At 38.9% G+C, this 17,753-nt stretch overlaps 1 protein-coding gene across 4 annotated transcripts; it reads right to left on the reverse strand.

Annotated features, from left to right (window-relative positions):
- Nucleotides 1–3,021: 3,021 nt before the first annotated feature.
- On the reverse strand, nucleotides 3,022–14,714 carry LOC129768112 (rho GDP-dissociation inhibitor 1). Of its 4 annotated transcripts, XM_055769538.1 has the most exons (7): nucleotides 14,509–14,714; nucleotides 14,299–14,385; nucleotides 13,556–13,740; nucleotides 13,387–13,496; nucleotides 13,213–13,327; nucleotides 4,128–4,342; nucleotides 3,022–4,071 (listed from the first exon to the last, which is right to left on the reverse strand). In XM_055769538.1, the coding sequence occupies exons 3-6, from the start codon at nucleotides 13,737–13,739 to the stop codon at nucleotides 4,146–4,148; spliced, it is 606 nt and encodes a 201-aa protein (XP_055625513.1). In that variant the 5' UTR covers nucleotide 13,740; nucleotides 14,299–14,385; nucleotides 14,509–14,714; the 3' UTR covers nucleotides 3,022–4,071; nucleotides 4,128–4,145. The 4 variants fall into 4 exon arrangements, with proteins under 4 accessions (XP_055625513.1, XP_055625511.1, XP_055625514.1 ...); XM_055769536.1 differs by having other exon boundaries at nucleotides 3,022–4,342; nucleotides 14,509–14,712; XM_055769539.1 differs by lacking the exon at nucleotides 14,299–14,385 and having other exon boundaries at nucleotides 3,022–4,342.
- Between the last annotated feature and the right edge of the window lie 3,039 nt (nucleotides 14,715–17,753).

Raw genomic sequence — 17,753 nt, forward strand, 5'->3', positions numbered from 1 at the left:
AAATGTACTGGCTGTGAAAACAACAGCAAAGCTCGTACGGAAATCTGGATGTGTATCTTTGTACTTACGTTCTATTTGTGCTTAGACTGCGGCTACGTATATCCAGTTCCAAATATCCAGTTCACCGATCCAGTAGTTGAAGAATACTCCGTACATTTTAACGGAACGTTCTTAAACAGGCTGTACAAGCACTGGAGGAATTCATCAATTTTCCAACCATTTTTTTTTCATCCCGTCTTTGAATGAATTGTGCACAACATGCAAACCGCAGCTACCTTTATTCGTGAGTTCGCAGTTTTGGCTGCCTCGGATTTCACGGATTTTTTCATTCAACTGCTTCATTACTCTCCAATTAACATGGAAACCGTCTAATCTAATCTATTATGAGCTGCTTCCCTATGGCTAAACGCTCAATTCGGACCTGTACTGCCAACAACTGGACCGCTTGAAGGTAGCACTCATGAAGAAGAGGCCATCTTTGATAAACAGAGGCCGCATTGTCTTCCATCAGGACAACGCCAGGCCACACACTTCTTTGGTGACGCGCCAGAAGCTCCGGGAGCTCGGATGGGAGGTTCTTTTGCATCCGCCGTATAGTCCGGACCTTGCACCAAGTGACTACCACCTGTTATTGTCCATGGCGAACGAGCTAGGTAGTCAGAAGTTAGCCACAAAAGAGGCCTGTGAAAATTGGCTATCCGAGTTTTTTGCCAATAAGGAAGTGAGCTTCTATAACAGGGGTTTTATGAAGTTGGCATCTCGCTGGGAATAAGTCATCGAACAAAACGGCGCATATTTGACTTAAAACAGATGATTGTAACAAATTTTATGAACAAATGAAAATTCAAAAAAAATATCGCAGGACTTTTTTGACAGCCTAATATTACACATATTTCAACCAAACATGATAATTGAAAATTTTCGGAAAACTCTGAAGGGAAATGGGAAAATTTAATTCTCACATGTTCTATAATTACATAGTTACAAGCGTTGTTTATCAATTCGATGTTTGTGCCAACGAAATTGATTTTTGTTCGAAAGTGGAAATGGATTTTAATGTGATAAAACGGACTCCTATATCTTCTTCTATCTATATAAAATAAAAATGAATCACCGAATTTGTTGATAAGAGCAAAACTCGAAGAAGGAATTATCTGATTTAGGTCTATCTTCATTCTATCAGATTTTTTGTATCAAACATTTATTCGATGTAACAGAGAAACATGTTATCTGCAAGTGTTTGAAAAATCTTAAACGAGAAATGTGTCTGAAAATAATTTGATCAGCTGCGGTCTTCCGGATCGAGTGGTTCATTTTTCGATGAACCCGCTCCCTCACCACCTTTATGGTTGATGGTGCCCTCGCCAAACGCAGCCGTTCGGATCTCGCACGGTCCTTGGCCGTGCTCGTCTCCCGGTGCCAACGGATGGTGGTATAGATGAAATTCTGCTTCACCCCGTGGGATTTCAACCACTTTACTACGACGTCGCGGTACTCCTTCATCGCCATCCGAAATTAGTATATTTTTTTAATGCAAATATTAATGCATCGCTTTCTGGGCGAATTATTTTGAATAACGGTTATGGTAATACAATAACTTACGGAAGAGAAATGCAAAAGTTCGACGTGTGATCTAAGAATCATAAATTTTCAATTATTATGCACCCAAAACCCTATACATGATGATGGATGGATGAAAAAGGTTGTGGAGTATTTGATAGTTACTTTTTGGATTTGTGCGTTCAACAATAAAGTCTTCTACGTAGACATCAAGCAATTGACTTTTATCATGACCTTTTAAAAAAAAATCGGCAAATTTCAAAATTTATATTGACTAGGTCTGCGAACGAAATGTAGACGATTGTAACGAAAAACAAATCAAATGAATACTGAAATGATCCGCGAGGTGGTCACAAACTCCAAGAGCCTGTTGATATTGGCTGAACAAGTTTACTACCGCACGAATAAGTAATTAACTCTGAGAATTTGATGAATCTAGAAGGTTAATTGATTATTAGCATGTTATTCTCGAACCCAAAGAAATGTCCAAAGATTGTTATCCTTTTTCTATGTCTGGCGTCTGAATTAATTCGATTACGGAGAGACGCAATAAAACACTCAGTCCAATCCCCGGCGACTGTTGAATAACAAGTTGAATCATATTCCAAACACAGTTTATGGAGTAAATCTGGAGCAGTCAACTAGGTCAACCCGGATACAAAACAGTTGGGTAGCTATCCTGGGGAGGTGCAATAAAACGCTTGCCCGATAAATATGAATCAATATAGGTCACCGGTCAGAGGGGATTGATACAGTAATATACTTTCAACGGGAAAATAAGCCACGCTCTCGGAAATTACAATACACATTCTACAACATCAAGAACCGGTCGTTCTGGAAAGTTCTGGTGATGCAAATTAGCCTAATTCAGATTCTTGTCGACACACGCCGGAAGTCGAAATGACGGCGAAAAGCGCGCAACCACACGAAGCGCGAAGCTCGACCGACCAACAGGTTAATACTCTTTCACACAGCACGAAACGCCACCCCCATTTGGGTTATATTATAATCATTTATAATTATCATTTTGTTTTGACTTCTTTATGTTGGTTCGGAGCATTTCTCCGTGATATGTATATGTTTGTATATGTATTGGGGTTACATTAGCAATTTTATCCGGCAGGATACGACAGAGAAAGAAAGCGATTGGAGTACGTTAGCTTCGAGGAATATTAACGACTTTAGGTGAAAATGGGGCGAAAACACTCGTCCCACGCGATGTGATAGAATAAAGGATGTGATATCTTGACCGCGAGAGACGAAAATTTCCTTTGTTTGAACAAAGTTGAGCTTGGAACTGATTCCAATATATTTGATATCGACTATATGTCATCAGTCGGTTCGCGCCGTGTTGTATTGGTTCAATCTATTACTTTGTCTCTTTTATGGCTAGTCGATTGATTGTAAATAGTTGTATTGATTTTAAACGCAATATTGGTGTAATATGTTCGGTTGTATCTCCAACATTGATTTGCGGAACCATTAAATGCTCTTTTACTATGCGACTCGAAGCAGTTTGCCAGGCTCGTGACCAAATTATATAACCGAATAGTTCACACCGATGGACATAAATTAAACTTTTGGTTGTCATAAATGCAAATCCTGGCCACCAGACGCTATGCTTTCGCTTGGCGTTGCTTAAATTTGACGCATTCTAATCGGTTTATTTGCAAAAGCCAAATTTTCACTGGTTTTAAACTTGTTCTTATACGCTTTTTTCCTCACGCTCCATACTAATACATTTGTTCTTGCATATTGTTAAAAGATTATGCTATTGGTTCTGACTATACGTCCACGCTGATGATGCCTTGGACTTTTCTACAAGGATGTTATTGTTCGCTTAAAGCCAAACCCTTAATCTTATATAAAAAGGTAGCACTTTTGGATATACACTTTGTTTTATTTCAATAATAGTGTTTCGCGATTTTTATTGCTTTTTGAAGCACGTTTTTTTTTGCAAAACAATCATGCAGCTTAATAATACATACAAACGGAAGTAAGCAACGAAAGTGTAGTATATCTGTTTCTCTAACGGCTAGAAAGTCAGTCGGCTCTGGTCGGAGGAAAAATAACTTTTATACACGAAACCCGCCAAGTGTGTGTTAACGCTCAATACAGCGAAATGCTAATACCATAGTTTCAATACCGTCACGATTTGCTACAAAAGCGTTAATTTCAATGATCCATACGTAATATGTGTGAATTATTTTTCACCGAATAACTCAGTGCAACATATAGAACATCTCCGAACAGCCAGGTTTTTCTTAATTACACAATTGGGTTTTGTTTGTTTTTCTTGAGGGTTTTATGTCATATCCTGGGTTTGAAACTTAAAAAGAAAACAAATGGCTACAATTTTTGAAGCGATAAAATTCTTTTACGAAGACTTTCATTATTTTTTTTTGTTTCCTGTCATCTTTCTGTACTGTTAAACACTCACACCTGCTGCAAAGTATACGTAAAGATTTCTTCGCTTACTAAAGTGACTGCTCTTTCCCTCCATTATCAGCTCTGTATATAATATGTATAAAGTAGTTTCCAACGCAGCTTTTTTACATCGTACTTACTGTTTTGTAATAAATGGTTTACTGCCAGTCTTTTTTGATCTCGAAACTCCAATCCCACTTGAGGTGCTCGTTCTTGTCGTCGTCGGTGAACAGCGAAGCAACCGAGTACGTCCCGCGGGCCATCAACCCGGATGGGGCCTCCTCGAACGGAGTGGTGTAGCTTTGGATTTCCTTTTTTGGCGGGTAAGAGCCGACCATCTGGGTCATTTTGTCCACTGCGATGAAGTAAGCACGGTGAGTGTTTTGGGAAAGGGATAATATAGTATGAGTCAAGCATAAGTAAACTGAACTGATCGCTAGAGGTGTTTGAAAAATGTCATAAAGCATGCAATAAATATGTTAAAATAAGTGCTAGAGCATAGTTTATATACGAGACGTTTTTTTTCTTAGAACTGGTCAGAGTGTGGATGGTGCAGTTATCTATGAATTGGAAATGTGAATCATTGTTGTTGTGATTGCTAAATAGTTGGCTACTGCCTTATAGTACACATTTCAGTAATGTAATTCTGTTTATTTGAATCGTTCGAATTGAGCAAACTAGTGAATTGATGTTTTATCCATGTATTGAATATGAGACAAAATTTCCCATGCCAAAGTAATTTTATGTTTCAATTGAGAAAAATTTGTTATGAAAATATACATTTTATTCTTAAGTCATAACTAGAAATCGCGAACTTACACCTTCATGTCGTTTACTAAAAAACTTGTCATTTGTAAAACATTTGATTTTCTAAAATTTAAGATAAGAACAGATAAAAACTGATGGAGAAGTAATGATTTGGAAAGTCTAATGATTATGTTTTATTCCTTGCACTTTATTTATTTTATCTATTCATCTGGTTCCACAACCACATTCGTTGGGCTCTGTTTTTGCTAGTACTTCGCGATTATCTATAATAATCAAAGGAATGAGTCTGAATGATTTATTCCCTAACATTCCTTTAGACCAGCGATACTCAACCTTTTTTCCAAATGGACCACATGGTGTCGTGGGCCGCAAAAAATATAGAGAAGGATGATGTCCAAGACACGACCGCATTGTTAACATAAACTAAGAAAATATTTCCCACGAAAACAAACATTAAAGAAGTTTAATAATAAAACTCTTTGATACTAATATATGATAGCAATGACAAGGACCAATTAAATAATGATTTCACTGATTGATTAGCGCGAACACTGAGCACTGAAATTGAAATACTGATATTCTTGAATATATTAAAGGTTTTTAGTATCTCTTGGCAAAATTATATCTCCAACGCAGAACGAAACATCTCAGAAGACGCAGAACGGCAACAGAAAATCCGAACCAAATATATTGTGTGGTGGCGTCGGAGGCAGTAGCATCGGAACAAATTTTCACCTTCAGTTTTCCACCAGAGAACACACCTCTCAATGCTGAATAATACCTTAACCCTAAAACAATAATTGATATAACGAAAATTGAATGATTGATTGAAAAAAAAAATCACAAAAAAATCATTCACGATTTATCAGTCATCCGCCCAACGAACGGACGGCAGCACAGCTTGCCAAATGGTATTTCTGTTGGCCGAGTTGTTTAGTTTGATTTTTCAAATTGGTCTTTTTCAAGGCTAGAAGCGAATTAACTGAAAAAAACCCTCTATAATTCAAAACAACATCATTACACAAATGAATCCAAACACAATGCTGAATTCACAGAAGGTCCCTTTAGTCAAAAATAAATATGAAATAGATTTTTAGAATGCATCGGCATTTTTGAAATAACTCTTTAGTTGGAGGTTTTAGTGACCCTGAAAAGGATCGATAGGTTTGCGCTGTTTTGTAGACGCAGCTGAAGACGGTTGATTCATGATTTATTCTTGTTCTCGCGAGAAAAATACACGCACTCAGAACAAATCACGTAACGCACTCAGTATGCATCGCAACATTATTCTCGTATTACACACAGTGCTGCTCTAGGCTATTATATATTTGTTCCCAACTACCGTTATCTATTTAAAAACGCATAATATCAACAATTCGTACAATTCTCACGGTATGAAAACCAATGACGTACGTCCTATTTAATATTTCTCTTCTGCTTTGATTCTGCCCTACACTGTTTGCTTCTTGCATATTCTGAAGATGCATTCTGTAGCGAAAAATATTGATCAACACTTGAACGTTATAAAACTGAGGTTGGCCAAGACGAGCACAATATTTAGAGAATTTTCACTGACAACCAACGACATGCATCGACAAATCTTGACTAAGATGGACTTTCACCTGCTTGATTTTATTTATAGATTTTTGTGATTTCAATGGTTAGTTTTCGAAGCAGTTTGAGTTATTGAAACGAGTTTTTGGGGTCAATAGGTAACCAGCATTACTCATACATCGTTTAACATTCAGATGAAGCGATTGACATACCACTTTATTCAACTTTTGTTCAACTGACAAAGAGGTATCAACACTCGAAACATTGCACATTCAACCTAACGCTCTAGTTTCAGAAATTTTAAACTCACACCCTAGTACAGATTCAAATATGATGCGATGCAGAAATGCCGAGGCACTCTTTACCAGGCGGTATGCTTTCATTCTTTTTTAGAATCGAGCAAAACCACAATGTGTTTCTGACCTCAGCATTGAAAAAGACTGCTGTCTGATAACTGGAGCGAGACTATTTGGATTATGGTGATGATGAAGTTTTGAATCATAGAGGCTTTAAAACTAATCAGTTCTTTCGCCTCTAGCCTTGAAAAAAAAACAAATTTGGAAAAATAAATTAAACACTTGAGAAAGATCATATCGAAACCCTTGCTGCCGTTCGGTCATTAGTTAGATGACCGATGATATTTTCTCTATCCACATTATCCGTATAACGAATGCTGCATTTGCATTTCGAGCATCCGATTTACGCTCATGTGATTGGCAATAATATTTGAATGTTGTACCTAGCTGATACAAATTCGGTCACGGGAACACGATAATGTTCGAAATGTTCCTTAATTGAAATCATTTATGGGTTAGGGAACCGTAATTATAACGTATCGAAAAATTTTAGAGAATTTCCGATTCGATTGAAGCCACAAAAATCTGATCGAAGGCAAAATAGTTATTGACGTTGAAACTATTTTATAAAGAAACGTAATCTGTTTTCTGATTTGGTAACATTACAGAAAGTCGTAGTCATATGTCAAAAAATAGGTAATTCATATTTTCATATCCATATTGTAATTTTTATTTACTAACGTCAACAGTCCTAATGATCGGATTAAATATATTTAATAGATATTTAATCTATTAATATTACTTAACTAGACAACTAACTAATGTGTAAATGTGTAGTGTGTTATAATGTGTAATGTGTCAAGCTCTATTATTCTCATCTCATGTTTCCGAGATGATTTCTTAAGTTTTCGTGATTGTTACACATACAATAATATAGCGTTTTGCCTCCTATTCCGTAAAAACGACCCAGTGAGTCGATTTTAAGCAAAAAAACTGAGATGACAGTAGATTTCGATGTTTCATGCGATTTGAAGACATTTGGTTTTTTTTATTTAAAAACCCTGGTTTCACGTACTCCACCCTCAACCCTCTCCCTCTGGCGTGATTTTTCGGTTTTCAAAAAAAAAAATTGACGGCTGTGCGACGCTAGTAAATGAAGTCCGATTGAGCTGAAATTTTGCATAGGGTGATTATTCGTGGGAATCAACATTTTTAAGAAAGTCCTGTTTGAAAATTCGTGATTACCATTTTCATTAGCACTCTAGTGTGCATTGCCTACAAACATGTCATTCCGCAGTCTGATAGGCTGTTTGCTTTACGTTTCGGTCAACACTTGACCGGACATTTGCGTATCCCTTTCGCTGCTGGGCAAGAAACTAACAAACCCAATAAACCCCGACTAGACCGAAGCCAAGAGAGTCCTTCGATACCCAAAGACCATAGAGAACCGTCGTCTGCACCTGGTTTCCGGAAGCGGCGAGTTTATGTGTTTCATGTATGCCGATTGGGCCAGCGACGAAGAAGACATAAAATCGCGTTCCGGATTTCTGCTGGAATTCGGATGCAATCTTGTCTACTGGGGAACACGAAATCATTTGTCGCCCTCTCCTCGACAGAAGCTGAATTCCAAGCGTTAGCGGCGAGTTAGCGAGTAGTGATTCCGGAAACTACTCAACGACTTACTGTAAGCTCAAGCGGAGCCCATTATCATATTAAAAGATAACCAATTGTGCATAAAGATCGTCTAATCACAGCATCTTGAGAGGCGTTCAAAACAAATAAACACCACGAAGGATCTACACCAGCAGCAAATCATGTAGCTGCGTGACATGCCAACCAAGCACATGGAGGCCTATATCATGACGACAGTCATCGAACTGCCATCGGTGTCAGAGATCCAACCGAGACATCGATCTAGCAGGAGTGTCGGGTTACATATTGGGCAAATGGGCAAATCAGCTCATAATAGTGAGCGGCTCAGAGCCGTTCAGCTCATACAAGTGAGCTAATCATTTGAAACAGCTCTTCAGCTCAGTTGAGTTTTGCGGTTGTCCACACAATTGCACATGACTACCATGGGACATTGCATACTGACTAAATGCTGAAACCCAATGGAGAAGACGCTCAGGATTAAATATTTTCAAAACAAAAACCCTTTTCTTATCTGCCATCTCTGCTAAAGCTAAAGAACGAACGAGGGACACACGAAAACAAACTGACGTCATATCATGAAGCGCGGGAGACGAAAAATTCTTTGGCGTCTAACAATTCACACTCTCTGTAACTTTTGCGCTCCAGAGCTATGCTGCTCTTCAGCTCTTCAGCTCAGCATCTCATCAGCTCAGCAGCTCAACAGCTCTCCAGCTCCGCAATGAGCTGATGAACTGCGTTTTTTTGAATGCGAGCCGATTCGAATCCGCTCACTATGATGAAGCGATTCGAATGAACAGCTCATGAGCGGATGGCATCTTATTCTGCTCCGTATTTACGTTGTCCTGCAACAGCAAGACTACCGGACATCAGCCCCGCAAAATTGATCGGGTTAGGAAAAAGAAGAAGAGGAGCTTGGTCTGGGTGGTTGGACCAGGTGGAGCAAAACTTGGGAAGAATTGGACCACCAGCCATTCACACGTTTCTGCATCTACCCCATCACGGAAAGCTGTACCCAGCTCGTATGTGTTGCTGCAGCTCTGATAGATGATATAATCTTGAAACGATTTAACCAGCACACCTCCAGTAGCCCTACGATCTTGAAATTTCGGGCTCTAAATATTTCCGAAAGAACTCGGGTACTCGTGTTTTTTTGTGTTGGTCTAGTCTGATTGTACTGTCTGGAATTTTCCTGTGTGTTTCATTTCTAGGTATGGCCTGCAGGACCTGCATTTAGCCGCCACCGCCGAACACATATTAGATGTACTATTTTGCCTCCAACTATTTTTGCTCTGCGATAAATTGTAATCGAAATAAACAGACCAATAGGCTTTGGCCTTTGGCCTAACTCATAAATATTAGTCGATTTATACCTACATCATAACCCAATGTCCTGGAAAAAAGGTAATGAAGATGGTCGAGTTTCGAGCGACATAGCATGCGCTGCCATAACTATTTCGCAAGTAGTGACGTCAGTCGTTGTATTTATCTTTTATTACCCACCGCATCCATGTAAAAATGTTATTTTCAGGAAGTAATTTTTCAATTAAAAACGTATACTTTTATAGAGTTCCCGCTGAATATGAGGCTAATGTGATAGCGTGGAGTGAATATTTGTGAAATCACGTCGAAAAAGACGGATAAAAATGATATTTCCATGTGCTATTTTCACTCCACCACGTTCATAGAAACAAACGAAGTTTTATTATTTTACCGTTATGAAGTTGATGTTTCGAAGGCTCTCAGTGTCGGTGTGTATGTTGTAGGTTAATAATCGCCAATTAATCAAAATTTCACCGGAAATGTTACTGCTTTCGAGAACTAAGCATACGACTGCTCTCTGGACCTTTTTACCACATGAATAATCGAAATAAGCCACGATATAATTACCATCTGTTAAAAAACAACCAGTTGAATGATTTCATGCCAATAAATCAAATCGCCAATTAATCAAAATTTCACCGGAAATGTTACTGCTTTCGAGAACTAAGCATACGACTGCTCTCTGGACCTTTTTACCACATGAATAATCTAAATAAGCCACGATATAATTGCCATCTGTTAAAAAACAACCAGTTGAATGATTTCATGATAATTTTGGCTTAGATTATCATGCAACCGTGAGTACTTTGAACATTGTTTTGTATCTTCCATATACATTCCATATTGAATGCAAATAATTACGACACGATATTTTGCTTGCCAATACATATATACTTCGCCTACTGCTCCACCTCTATATGTACCTCATTGATCATAATCTATGACCATATAATTAATTATGGGTAAGCCTCAGAGACTCTGTGTGAAAAAGGAATTTATTTTTTTCAATGGAATTAAAAGGGGCTTATTAGTCCGACAACCAGTGCCGGCAACTGATTACACCTGCTGGCATATTGCACATCATTTCCCATCGTCATTTTGACTACTTATAGTGAATACGGTTCGAAATCGAACGAAATTTTCATTCGAATATAAGACACTTTCATTCGACGTAAGACACTTTCATTTTTATTTGACGATTTGATAACTTCGCTTCAGTGTGAATAATGGAACAAGTGAACGTGAAACGGAACAAGACTGTTCAAAGGTGAAGTGATATTCAATGTCAATTTGCGAAACAATATCGATTTTGTGGAAACGGCGATGGATCCTCCGAATTGGCCGCAAACAAGACCCATGGAAACATTTTTATCTTCGATCAGAAGGCACGACTGCGGCAAAAGGAAAATATTGGCAATGGCCTGAAGTACAGTAGAACCCCGATTATCCGTGGAATAGTCGGGCTAGCTCCCCGCGGACTACGAAAATCGCGTATAACGCAATAAAAGGCTAAAAATAAGGTGCAAACACTGTGTGGAGGCGATCTGGCGTAGTGGTAACATCCATGCCTCTCACGCTAAAGGTCACGAGTTCAATTCTCACTCCCGACATTCTTCCAAAAATGTAAGTAAAAAGTGACGAACCAGCCAAATGAGTTGAAAATCACTATAATACAGATAAAAAAAAAGGTGCAAACATAAAAAAAAAGATATTTATGCATGAAAACTATGTTTCATCAATACGGAAATCATTAAACTATCCATCTGTAAGGTCGTTTACACCAGTAATTAGATAATGTGAAAGACATGACCAAAACAAAAGAACAAGACCCTACCGCTCATTGGCAAATTTCGGGAAGTTCTATAGAATTACAAATGAACTCGCTTTCGCGGATAATCCGCACCGCGGATCATCCGCTCGCGGATAATCGAGGTTCTACTGTAGTTCAAAAAGGACTTCATAAATGTGAGCAAACATCGAAGAGACGATTGTTCAACACCTAATGGGGAACACCAAGAAACAGGTACAATAATTGGCCAAATCCACTGAAACCTAAATCATAAATGCTTTGAGTTTAGCCATAATTAACAATAGGGTCTCAATGAAAAGATCAATATACAAACGAAGTTCTCGTCATTTTTCTGCTATATTTACAAATAACCGCAGTTCGTGGAAAGAAACAGATACAATCATTGGAAGATAAACAACGAAGTCATTTCACAATGCTCGGATCGAAAAGATTCAGAAGGCAAGAATATTGGGTTCCTTCCAAGTTGAAGCTGAAATGTGTTGAATGCAGGGTACCAGGTTAAAGAAACATTAAAGGAAACAGCAAGTACATGCTCGGTCTTACGACAGGAATTAGTCTTCTTCTGCTTTTTGGGTTTAAACCTTTCAATTCATTCGCTTCTAAGAACAGGAATTTGTTTTCAATGAAATCAAACCGTTTTCGAAACGGACTTTGGCGTGTAGAATTTGGATAATATCAGAACAAATTGATTTAACGGAGCTGTGCCTCTTCTAAGCCCTATTAAAATTAAGTGCATCATTCACAATTTATTGCAAACATTTTGTGAAAATCAATATCGCGTATATTATGACACGAATGTCACATTGTGATAAAGTGTCTTAAATCAAATAAAAAAAAAAAAAAAAAAAAAAAAATATCGCGTATCCGGTATTGGACATTTATTGAAAGCAATAGATGTTTATACAGCATTGAAGTATTATTAGAAAGAAGACCGTCCGAGCTCGACCGGGAGCGGAAACAGTTAGTTGTAACTGAAAGAAGTCAAGGCTACCAAACAAACAACCCGTTTTCTTTCCATGTTTTCATCGGAGTCTGACAGGTACTTATATTCCCGAGACGATGATCGACTAAAGTCACAGTGTAGATTTGTTCTATATATTCGTTTCGATTCTTTGTTTTTAGGAGGTTTTAAACTTTTCAGTTCATTCGCCTCTATGTTCTATATATAAAATTGGCCCTCTTGTATGCAAGAGCATTTGAATTGTGCATTCGACTACGTGGTGGTTTTTATCAATTGAGCCTGCCTGTAATTGTGGATTTAATTTGTGTGTAATTTCATACTTCAGATGATTCACTATGTGCAAAAAACAAATTTAACCAATGCTTATTTTTGGTAATAGGTTTCAGAAAGATTGTAATGTGGTGGTGATATCATATCATTGAGTGGTGTTTTCATCCAAGTAATTATACATCTACTCTTATCATCTATAACTCTTATCGCTGAATTTGATGTCTAACCATCGATAAAATGAGCATTATTTTACTAAGAGAGCCGATAGCCGTGACGAAGAACACCTATGTATTCGATTTATTATTTGGAACGCAAACTAGTAACATAACAGAACGATAACAAGCGTAGAAAACAGTGCTAGAGCTCTACATAGTCAGATTAACCCATGAGACGATTTCTTACCATGAACCGCTAGTCATGTCATGTTAGATTACGAACAAATACGCCAACAAATAAAACATTTCGTTTCCATTTCGAAACATAAATAGGTAGCAAGAGAAACGGAAACAAATAATAACATACAAAATCAGCATTATCAATTAATTCACATCAGACCATCATACGTTGTTCGGAACATAGAAAGTGCTACTCACCGGGAACTCCCATTCTGTAGGTTTTCTGTACATATTTCAGTCCGTGAACAATCTCTCTCTGCACCACAAAATCGATCCGAATCTTATATTGGATGCCTTCCTTGATTACAAATACCTAACACAAAGATGAACCAATTAGAACTCTCACTTCTGGATCCGCATCTCTCAGCTTACATTCTTCTTCAACTTGGATATATCCCCTGACAAGTCAAGCTCCATCGGGTCACGATCGACTACCAACAGTGAAAGCTTTTTCACAATGACCTTACGTTGGTCGGAGTCATCTGTAACATGTTATATTAACAAAACGATCGTCTAGGAAATGTCATTTTCATATCGTTACCAAAAACAATTTTCTCTGACTGTGCCTCGCCCAGCAATGCTTCCTTGTACTTCCGTAAACTTTCATCATCCGCATCGGCAGCCATGATTTCCTCGATTGTTTTCTGTGGTGGAGGTTGGTAGTTGGTGTCATGTTCATCTCCTTCGACGCCCACAACGGCTTCGACCTCTTTCTCGGCAGACATACTGTGAATTATTGAAAATAAATTAGAAAATATCGAAATCTGTAACTGATCAGTAAAACCATTCTATTTGAAATAATTCTTCCAAAGAACGACCCCATTTTCAAATCAAACATAACACTGAACAAATTATTCAACCGTTGTCAGTCCTTAAAATAAAACTATCTATATTCCACAGTAACATATTCTTGGGTGCCTGCACAAAAAATGTGCCCAATTAGTCATTCAACACAAGCGATTTAGCTTCTCAATTTATTCGATAACGTAAACTGACTAAATATACATTTGTTTATACCACAGCCACTAATTGTACATTTATTGCCTGCCAAAGAATACCCAATGCCAAATGTTTTCCGCATTTGGTTGAAACCCAGTCGTTTTTTGTTCTTTTTTGCTTCATCTAATCCTCTGACTTCACGAGTGGACAGATTTCTTCATCCCCCACCGAACTTCCTAGAACACCCCTTTGACCCCACCCAAAACAATTAAACTGCCGCTGCACCTATCCTGTTCACTGTTCTGCACTTTCTTGCAGTAGATTTGAATTAATTTCCATACTCACTTTCTCAAAGTATATAGTTAAGAAGCACCAAACGCCTACTAAATCCTTGGAATAAAAGATATATATTTCGTGCAGCCTACAGTCGACCTGCGTGTGTGCGTAAAGTGTGATTAATCAAGATTTTTTCCTCCTGTGCGGCTTCGTAGTGAACAAATGTTGCACTGCGAAAAACACAAAACACGACACAGCCGCTGAAAATTTGTCACCCACCCACAGACGGCACGAATCAGCAATCAGCTTGTCCAAACTGACCGAACCAACCGGAAACGGAAAGAACACAGGAGAACGTACAGAATTAATGTGGAAATAAAGAACGCCCGGTCAGAAACCACGACTTTCAAACCGACTTCGCTGTACTTGCGAAAAATATGGACGAACGCTGTGCTCTTCTCACTTGCAGTGCACTTGTCTTCTTCAGTCGCTCTCGGTGGTCTTATTTTTTAATAATTTTATCTGTGACAGCTCCCATGCAACGTTCGCTGAATACGGCTCTGGAAGGCCGAGGCAAAGGTGAATAGACGAAGTATGTTAGGTGGGAGCTACTATATTTCTTTTCAGTACATTAATAGCGAATTCGTTTTTAAAACTGAGTCAGTGCCACACTGCCCAGCAAACATAAAATCGCATAACTTTGCACATGATAAGTTACATATAATTTCGTATCAAATCACAATCGCATAAAATATGAATCAAAATATCGATCATATATATCTAAAATCGCATAAAATGCAAAAACACGATTTTCCATGTCATCGATGGATTGAGTGGTAACGTTGTCATATCATTTTTAATTGGTTCGACAACTCACAAGCAGATCGGACAAGTTATTAATCGATCCAACAAAGGTGTTTTTTTCACATCGAATAATAGTGTGCTTTTTCATCGGTTGCGCTTGCGAGTGTAGCGAAATTTAAAGTGGTGCGCGCTGAGGATCCAAATCAGACACATTCATCACACACGCCACACAGCCGCGGCAAGTAGAATTTCATTTTAGCATTTTATTTGACATAAAATAAATCATAACCTTATAAAAAAAATTTTTTTTTACTCATTTATTTATTTTGAATCATTATATTCTGTTCATATCGAACAGTTGACCGATTTTTTTTTATATGGCTGAAGGCGGGAAGGATCCCCTATCAACGCCATTGAATATTTCCGATACCGATCCTCCTCCTGAAGAGCAGGAAGATGAAGCTGAAGTTGAGGAAGAAACTTCTGTATATGAAGTTGGAAGTTCCGAAGATGAGGACATTGACGAAAAACAGGATTTTCGTCCAAAAGAATACCATGAAGGCTCCAAAGGCCCATTCATTGTATACTTTAGACGAAAATCTAAACCTCTCAATGTCATTCGTATCTCGAAGGAACTTACTCAGAAGTTTTCTGCAGTTACCGAGATTACACGGATGGGGCCAGACAAACTACGAGTTGTCGTCTCAAACAGGACCCAAGCGAACGAAATCACGCGCTGCGACCTCTTTGCGATTGAGTATCGCGTATACGTGCCCTGTTGCAACGTCGAAATAGACGGCGTAATAACCGAAAAGGGTTTGACTCGAAAAGAGATTATCGATGGTGTCGGTCGCTTCAAGAACTCTTCACTAAAAACTGTGAAGATTCTTGCATGCGATCGACTGAAATCTGTGTCACAAAATGACAAAAATGACAAAAGGGTTCTCAATCGGACAAACTCTTTTCGTGTGACTTTTGAGGGTTCCGCCCTTCCAAACTACGTTGCAATAGGTGCACTTCGTTTACCTGTTCGGTTGTTTGTACCCCGGGTAATGAAATGCAACAAATGTATGCAACTCGGTCACACGGCCGCCTATTGTTGCAATAAAAAACGTTGCGCAGATTGTGGAGACAGCCATGATGAGAATACTTGCGCGAAAGAGCACAAGTGTCTTCATTGCGGCGGGACTCCTCATGATCTTATCCAATGCCCGGTGTACAAATAACGAGGGGAGAAAATCAAGCGTTCCTTAAAGGAACGTTCCAAGCGGACTTATGCAGAAATGCTTAAGAGTTCCGTACCAACGAATCAGGACAATCCCTACTCCATTCTGCAGAACGACGAGCCTGTTGCTGACGCTCCCAATGCAGGAAGTTCCGGTACATCGCAGGGTGCCGTCAGGAAAAGAAAAATTACTTCTTTTCCATCACTCCCCAGAAAGACGACCGAAACTTCCCAAGTTGGAATGAAAACCCGAATTGAACGTGCTAAGAATAGACCGAAGCAAGTACCTCCTGGTTTAAGCGGTTCTTCTACGCACCAGGGGTCCTCAGCACTGCCCGGAGCAGCACCCACCCCGTCTGTTTCAATTTCGCGGTCGAGGCAACAGCCACAATCTGGTTTGCTTGCGCTTTCTGACCTGGTGGACAACATTTTAAATGCTTTAAATATAAATGACCCTCTTAAAAGAAAGAAAAATGTGGTTTTTTAGCAGCGTTCATTTCCCTCGATGCCTGATTCAGTGCAAGAGGTCAAGGATTTGACCACTGTAATACAGTGGAATTGCAGAAGCATCATCCCTAAACTAGATCAATTTAAATTTTTAATTCATAGTTCTAACTGTGATGTATTTTCCCTCTGTGAAACATGGCTTTCTTCAGCCGACGAACTGAATTTCCACGATTTTAACATTATTCGCCTCGATCGAAATGACTCGTTTGGTGGCGTACTATTGGGGATCAAAAAATGCCACTCCTTCTATAGAGTCGCTCTCCCATCGATGACAGGCATTGAAGTTGTCGCTTGCCAGACACAAATCAATGGCAAAGACCTCTGCATTGCCTCGATATATATTCCTCCAAGAACTATGGTTGGCCGCCATCAGTTTTTTGATATCATCGAGGCACTGCCGGAGCCGCGGCTAATCTTAGGTGACCTCAACTCCCATGGAACAGCATGGGGTTCACTCTACGATGACAACCGTGCCACTTTGATTTATGATCTGTGTGACAACTTCAAATTGACAGTTTTGAATACTGGGGAAGCAACCAGAATAGCCAACCCTCCTGCACGGGCAAGCATGCTAGACATATCACTTTGCTCTTCTTCGTTATCCCTGGATTGCACGTGGAAGGTAATCCAAGATCCCCACGGTAGTGACCACCTGCCAATAATTTTATCGATCGCCAATGAATCAGGTTCTCGTGAGTCAGTCGATATTGCGTATGACCTCACGAAAAATATTGACTGGATAAAATTTGCAGAAATAATATCTGAAGCACTTGTTTCAATGCATGAACTTCCTCCACTCGAAGAGTATAATTTTATGTCGAGTTTGATTTACGAAAGCGCACTTCAAGCTCAAAAGAAACGTGTTCCTGCTACCACTTTCCGACCTCGTCCTCCATCACTTTGGTGGGACAAGGAGTGTTCAAAGGTCTACCTTGAAAAATCATCCGCTTTCAAAAAATTCCGGAAAACTGGACTAGTGGAATGGTTT

The sequence above is a fragment of the Toxorhynchites rutilus genome, chromosome 2, assembly GCF_029784135.1.
Source record: "Toxorhynchites rutilus septentrionalis strain SRP chromosome 2, ASM2978413v1, whole genome shotgun sequence".
NCBI classification, from domain to species: domain Eukaryota; kingdom Metazoa; phylum Arthropoda; class Insecta; order Diptera; family Culicidae; genus Toxorhynchites; species Toxorhynchites rutilus.

Coding starts and splice junctions, on each gene's coding strand:
- LOC129768112 (XM_055769539.1), bottom strand. CDS start 13,739: ATGTCTGCCGAGAAAGAGGTCGAAGCCGTTGTGGGCGTCGAAGGAGAT. Junction 13,497..13,555: donor GTCAGAGAAAATTGTTTTTG/GTAACGATATGA, acceptor AACATGTTACAG/ATGACTCCGACCAACGTAAG. Junction 4,343..13,212: donor CTACAGAATGGGAGTTCCCG/GTGAGTAGCACT, acceptor ACTTCATCGCAG/TGGACAAAATGACCCAGATG.